The 6,226-nt window shown below is 52.7% G+C and overlaps 3 protein-coding genes across 3 annotated transcripts, besides 11 other annotated features; all 3 read right to left on the reverse strand.

The window, feature by feature from the left end:
• Positions 1-428: a sequence feature (heterozygous, Esmeraldo-like haplotype).
• On the reverse strand, positions 1-942 carry Tc00.1047053510837.9 (acetylornithine deacetylase, putative; the record flags this gene model as incomplete). Its single annotated transcript, XM_799470.1, has 1 exon — positions 1-942. A coding segment is annotated over one exon (942 nt), but the record flags the coding sequence as incomplete, so codon positions are not given.
• Positions 429-1,610: a sequence feature (areas merged during assembly that could not be assigned to a particular haplotype. This can correspond to areas where the two haplotypes were merged or to regions with more than two copies in the genome that were merged during assembly.).
• Positions 1,041-1,079: a microsatellite.
• Positions 1,386-2,576, reverse strand: Tc00.1047053510837.20 (glutamamyl carboxypeptidase, putative; the record flags this gene model as incomplete). Its single annotated transcript, XM_799468.1, has 1 exon — positions 1,386-2,576. The coding sequence occupies one exon, from the start codon at positions 2,574-2,576 to the stop codon at positions 1,386-1,388; it is 1,191 nt and encodes a 396-aa protein (XP_804561.1).
• Positions 1,611-1,749: a sequence feature (heterozygous, Esmeraldo-like haplotype).
• Positions 1,750-2,132: a sequence feature (areas not merged during assembly with more than two copies in the genome that could not be assigned to a particular haplotype).
• Positions 2,133-4,095: a sequence feature (haploid, Esmeraldo-like haplotype).
• Positions 3,268-3,308: a sequence feature (AT_rich).
• Positions 3,630-3,653: a microsatellite.
• Positions 4,096-6,226: a sequence feature (areas not merged during assembly with more than two copies in the genome that could not be assigned to a particular haplotype).
• Positions 4,441-4,479: a microsatellite.
• On the reverse strand, positions 4,510-6,192 carry Tc00.1047053510837.30 (hypothetical protein, conserved; the record flags this gene model as incomplete). Its single annotated transcript, XM_799469.1, has 1 exon — positions 4,510-6,192. The coding sequence occupies one exon, from the start codon at positions 6,190-6,192 to the stop codon at positions 4,510-4,512; it is 1,683 nt and encodes a 560-aa protein (XP_804562.1).
• Positions 6,191-6,219: a sequence feature (AT_rich).

Genomic DNA, 6,226 nt, shown 5'->3' on the forward strand with positions numbered 1-6,226 from the left:
GCCCTCAAACGACGGCGTTTCATCCCGCGGCGTGATAACAATTTCAGCGTCCTCAAACTCCGCCTTCATGGCCGGGAGAAGCTGCGTCTCCACGTAAGACCGCACCTGCTGCATCATCTTGGAGACAGTCTCGTTGGGAAGCGCTCGAAACTCGAAGAGGAACTCGCACTCCGCGGGCACGGTGTTCGAGGCGTTGCCGCCACTGATGAGGTTCGTCGACAGCGTTGAGAACGGCACCTGGAAGTCATGCCGGGTGCCGTTCCGGCGGTACTCCTCCGCAATCTCGCGCAGCTTCGTAATGAGTTTTGTGGCGTAGTCAATGGCGTTGCAGCTTTCACCCGTCAGCGCGAGCGACGAATGCGCCGCCTTGCCCCGCACACGAACCCAAAAGTGGGAGGTGCCCTTGTGAGCAATCACCACAGTCATGCCGGTCGGCTCCCCAATGATGCAGCCTTCCGCCCTGACGTCGTGGTCCCGCGCAAACTCCGCCAGCTCCATGCCGCCGAGACAGCTCACCTCCTCGTCGTACGACCACGCAAAGTGGATCGGCTTCGCGCGCTTCATCTTGAGGAGCTCGGGGGCCAGAGACATGCACACGGCAACAAAGCCCTTCATGTCGGACGTGCCGCGACCGTACAGTTTCCCATCCCGCTCCGTCAGCGTAAACGGATCGCTGTCCCACTTCTGCCCGTCCACCGGGACCACGTCCGTGTGGCCGGAGAGAATGATGCCGCCCTTCGTCACGCCGCCGTCGCCCGGCAGCGTCGCCCACAGGTTTGCCTTGTTCCTCTCGGCGTTGTGTAGCAGGGTGCACTTGACACCAAGCCCCTCCAGGTAGTCCTTGCAGTAGTGGATGAGCTCAAGGTTCGAGTTGCGGCTCGTCGTGTCAAAGGCCACAAGCTTCGCCAGCCACTGTGTGTGGTCCATGGACCGAGCCGCCATCGCCAAGGTGAGTTGCTTAAGATCTTGTAAACGAACTAGGGAGTGCAGGGTGCAAGGGGGAGAAGAGTGATGCAGAGAGACGCAGGGGACGTGCCCGAGTGTGTGTGTGTGTGTGTGTGAGCGTGTGAGCGTGAGTGCTGCGCAGCGGTGGCAGGAGTGCCGTGGAGGTAGGTGTATTCAAAGAAATAAATCAAAGAAGAAAGAAAAGAACGATGTGCCTACCACATACCCCGCTGTCAGAATGTATCCCTAAACAGTGCCCCGCATTCAGCTGCCGGTGTGGAAATTGAGACACGCCATGACGGTCCCCCACACCAACGCTCAACGCCAAACATAGCCCAAACCCACCCACCCAAGAAACAAATAGGAAAAGAAAGAAGCTCAACAAAAAAACCTATTACAGGTAAATATAACGCCCCAGCACACTGGCGGTGGCAACATTGTCACAGGTGGGCAGGGGACGCCTTGAGGCTCTCCGCCACCCTCAGAACAAACTCACGGCACTTGTCGAGCTGCGCGGGGGTGACATACTCATTCGCACAGTGTATGGCCCCGCCATGGGGTCCGCATATCACAGTTGGTGCGCCGGCAATCCCACTGTAGTGGCCCGCCTCCGTGCAATAGTTTTTTTTCCAAACCTTGTAATCATTGATAATGGCGCATGCCAGCTTGGTGATGGGCGCCTCCTCACTGCCCTCAAACGACGGCGTTTCATCCCGCGGCGTGATAACAATTTCAGCGTCCTCAAACTCCGCCTTCATGGCCGGGAGAAGCTGCGTCTCCACGTAAGACCGCACCTGCTGCATCATCTTGGAGACAGTCTCGTTGGGAAGCGCTCGAAACTCGAAGAGGAACTCGCACTCCGCGGGCACGGTGTTCGAGGCGTTGCCGCCACTGATGAGGTTCGTCGACAGCGTTGAGAACGGCACCTGGAAGTCATGCCGGGTGCCGTTCCGGCGGTACTCCTCCGCAATCTCGCGCAGCTTCGTAATGAGTTTTGTGGCGTAGTCAATGGCGTTGCAGCTTTCACCCGTCAGCGCGAGCGACGAATGCGCCGCCTTGCCCCGCACACGAACCCAAAAGTGGGAGGTGCCCTTGTGAGCAATCACCACAGTCATGCCGGTCGGCTCCCCAATGATGCAGCCTTCCGCCCTGACGTCGTGGTCCCGCGCAAACTCCGCCAGCTCCATGCCGCCGAGACAGCTCACCTCCTCGTCGTACGACCACGCAAAGTGGATCGGCTTCGCGCGCTTCATCTTGAGGAGCTCGGGGGCCAGAGACATGCACACGGCAACAAAGCCCTTCATGTCGGACGTGCCGCGACCGTACAGTTTCCCATCCCGCTCCGTCAGCGTAAACGGATCGCTGTCCCACTTCTGCCCGTCCACCGGGACCACGTCCGTGTGGCCGGAGAGAATGATGCCGCCCTTCGTCACGCCGCCGTCGCCCGGCAGCGTCGCCCACAGGTTTGCCTTGTTCCTCTCGGCGTTGTGTAGCAGGGTGCACTTGACACCAAGCCCCTCCAGGTAGTCCTTGCAGTAGTGGATGAGCTCAAGGTTCGAGTTGCGGCTCGTCGTGTCAAAGGCCACAAGCTTCGCCAGCCACTGTGTGTGGTCCATGGACCGAGCCGCCATCGCCAAGGTGAGTTGCTTAAGATCTTGTAAACGGACTAGGGAGTGCAGGGTGCAAGGGGGAGAAGAGTGATGCAGAGAGACGCAGGGGACGTGCCCGAGTGTGTGTGTGTGTGCGTGTGAGCGTGAGTGCTGTGCAGCGGCGAGCAAGAGTTGTTCAAAGAGTTAATGTTATATTTTTTTTTTCTCGTTTTTGTGAATGCACGGGAAGATGTATGTTGTGGTCACCCTAGGATTATTGTGAAATATTTGCCTCTCTCTTGTTGTGGTTGTTTATAGTGACGCATTCTTGTGTCGTCAGTGGGCGGAAACGTGCTTTTCATGCGGGTGTATACGAGAAGTGAATCCCGTAAAGTAATATAGGAGTCAAAGATAATATGTTCCTCTGCGGGGCCTTGTCGCCACTTTTCCTTCCAAAATGGGAGGAGGGGAGCAGCAGGGGAAGTCCACAGTTCGGTTCCGTGCGCCCAACCTCCCCCACACTCCAGAGAAGACATGCCCCACGCTCATACACCAGCAAAACGATTGGTCCATACATCGCTCTCTGACGGCCGGGACCGTTGTGGGCTCACGAGGCAGCACTCTTTGAAAGGGCCCCACAGCCGCCGGTGATCCCCACCGAGCGGAAGGTAACAAAAATAGGAGTGGGTGGAAGTGCACCGCAAAACAACTGCACCCGCCGCCCTTCAACGCGTTATTTTTTTTTTTTTTTGAAGAAATTAAAATAATAAAAAAGTAACAAATTACGGTAAAAAACAAAAAACAAATCTGCCTTCTTTCTCTTCTCGCTCACTCATTTATTTAGCAGCATATAAACACGAACTCCCTCTCCACGCTTGTAAATAAAAGTGTCAACTTATTGTTACAGTCCATGCCGCCTGTCAGATCGTCTTGTGTAGACTTATACATATAGATAGATATAGATATAAACAATATAATTCGCATTAATCACGCTGTTTGTTGTCTGTCATCTGTCTGTAGCGTACAGTCGCCGTCACTTACTCGTATAGCCTTTCCCTCCTTTCACTTTTTTTTTTTTTCTCTCGTCGCCCTTTCAAAAAAAAAAAAGAAAAAAAAAAACTGTTTCACTTCAAAATTTGCTTGAAGACGTCGCCGCCGTAAAGTGATAGGGCTCCGTGTGAGGATGAGTTGCGTTCCCTCTTAAAAAGCAATAAATGTTCATCCTTCACCGCGTTTTTTCTTATTTTTTTCATATTTTTTTTTCTGGATGCCTTCTTTTGAAAAAAGTTGTGGCGCAAGAAATGTGTCTGGTCGAAGTGTTCCAATAATATTTTACCAGAGTTTAAATTTTATTACTATTTGTGGTTTGCGGCAAAATGTGTGTTTTAACCGCTCGCTCATCTCCCCCACCCAGGCCCTGTCAACCGTGCCGCGTGGGAAGCAGGTAAAGGACGCCCTTAGTGCCTCCACTTCTTTTTTAAAGGGAATAACGATGTGTGGGCGATGAGAAGCCATCCTTGACTCTCCATCCGTTGCGGCATGAATGCCTATTTTGGTGGGAATTGGGAGGACGCGACCAACGTGAGTTATGTTTTTTTTCTTTTTCTTGCCATCTTTCTGGTCTTGGAGGGAGAGGTAGGGCGTGGAATATTTTTTTCCGTTTCTCTTTTCACTTCCTTTATTTCCTCATTTGTTTTGTAACGGGGGAGGAGGGAAAAAGAAAAATTTTTCTCTTTTCGGCTTTCATATGTGTCTTGCATGATATCCCCGCAGATACCACCGTATCCCTTTTTTTTTTTTTTTCTGAGTTTCCTCGGCATGTGTAATTTTCGGTTTAAAAAGGAGTTTTGTGGACAGAGCGGGAGGGTGTTTCCGCCTGTTGTTCCCCCCTCCAGCGATCGGCTACACATACACACATACATACAAATACATACATACTTATATAACATAAGCGTAAATCAATAGATGTTTAGGCTTAGACAAGCTTGTCTGGCCTTCCGGTAAAGTAATAATATAAGGGATATGAAAGGAGCGCAGCAGCGTACAAGACGGAGAGGCCTGTTATTGTCCAGAATGGCGTTGTGGAGTCGAGGTCTTTCCACGGAACGTAACAATTCATCCCCCACTGCGAGGCCACAATAGTCAACGGAAGAATAATTAAAGTGACGTAGTGGAGTACCACCATGCGGTAGTCGGCCTCCGTACTGACGTTGTTGTTTCGCATCGCCACCGTTGAGGTGTAGACAATCGTCGCGTTACTGAGAATTGTATGGGCTCCATCGAGCTGCCGAAGAAGGTACAAAATGCGGTGAATGATGGAGGTATGAGGGAGGCCGCGTAGGTTTGTCACTGCCACACTTTTCGCATCAGTGTGCATCGGCGCCTTTATGAGCGGTTTGGAAGCGACAATAGCGTTGGGTCGCTGCAGGACTTTACTGGTGTTTCCCAAATCCGCAGTGATGAATGCAAGCAACGTGCGCATGACGGGACGCCCGAGCTGCTCCAGGAGGTTGACTTTACTCAAAAGGAGTCGACGATGCACGGCGAGTCGTCGCTGTAGACGAAGAGACCGACGCAACACATCCACCTGCTCCGACTCCCGTTGGCGCACGAACGGCAGCATGGAGTCAATGGCATCCGCCTCGTTGAGGACCAACGTGGGGTCTGGAAGGAAGGCTTCGCAGAGTTCATCAAGAATTATGTGGAGCAGCTTCGAGGTTGTGAGCATTCGTTTTGTGGAAGAGGGGTCGGCAAGGCGGCGCTCCACGGCTTGGGCAATGTACCCCCACCCTTCCACCTCTGGCACCGGGCGCCATGTGACGATGCCGTCCGAGAAGCAGAGCAGCTCCACCCGGCCAAGGTCTTCTTCCACGTCCACATCAAAAAGGTTGGCATGCAAACGGTCCGGCTGGTGCGTGGCATGTCCTTTCCTGGAGGCCGCGTACATTGACTGCGTTGTATCATGCGCACAGGGTGGACTGCTAGCACGGATGACGGCAAGTTGAAGCTGTACATACTGCTCCTCCACAAATACATGCATTTCATCCGGCTCTCTCCCACCCTTCTCTTCATTTGACCCCCAAAAGGGATCGGAGTCATCTTCAAAGACGCTTCCATTCGTGCAATGGAGTGAGTCCCCCGCCGGTCCTCCCGTCGTCTCGACTCCCCACCTCCGCTGTGTGCGAGCATTCACCTTTAAAAGGCCAAAGAGGACGTTTAGATCCTTCGGCTCGGGTGAGCCCGTAATGTCAATCCAAAAAAACGATACGGGCGGGTGCATTTGTGGTACCTTCTGCGCAGTTACATCGTGAAGATCGGCGTCCACACTGACAGCCACACTGTCTTGGTCAAAAACACGGATGGGGCCGTTGTTTTGTCGGTTGTCACCCAATGACCCCATCATCACCGCACGCAGCGTTTGCACAACTTCATTCATGGATGCGATGGGTCCCCACTCACGTGTGGTGCCGTCATTAAATTGAACCATCAGATGCACTTGCATTGGTAAAAACTTCCCATAATGTCTGGATTGCTGACGGTGTTCCATATCTTGTACACTGTGATCATCGTGCATTAAATAAAAATTTTCCGTGGGCTCATGACGGTTGATATCTCCACCTTCTTGCGGGTGTTTCAACAGGCTCATTTCCTCTATCATATAAATATAAATATAAATATTAAATATGTAAATA

Source organism: Trypanosoma cruzi, genomic scaffold (assembly GCF_000209065.1).
Source record: "Trypanosoma cruzi strain CL Brener 1047053516909 genomic scaffold, whole genome shotgun sequence".
Classification (NCBI taxonomy): Eukaryota; Euglenozoa; class Kinetoplastea; order Trypanosomatida; family Trypanosomatidae; genus Trypanosoma; species Trypanosoma cruzi.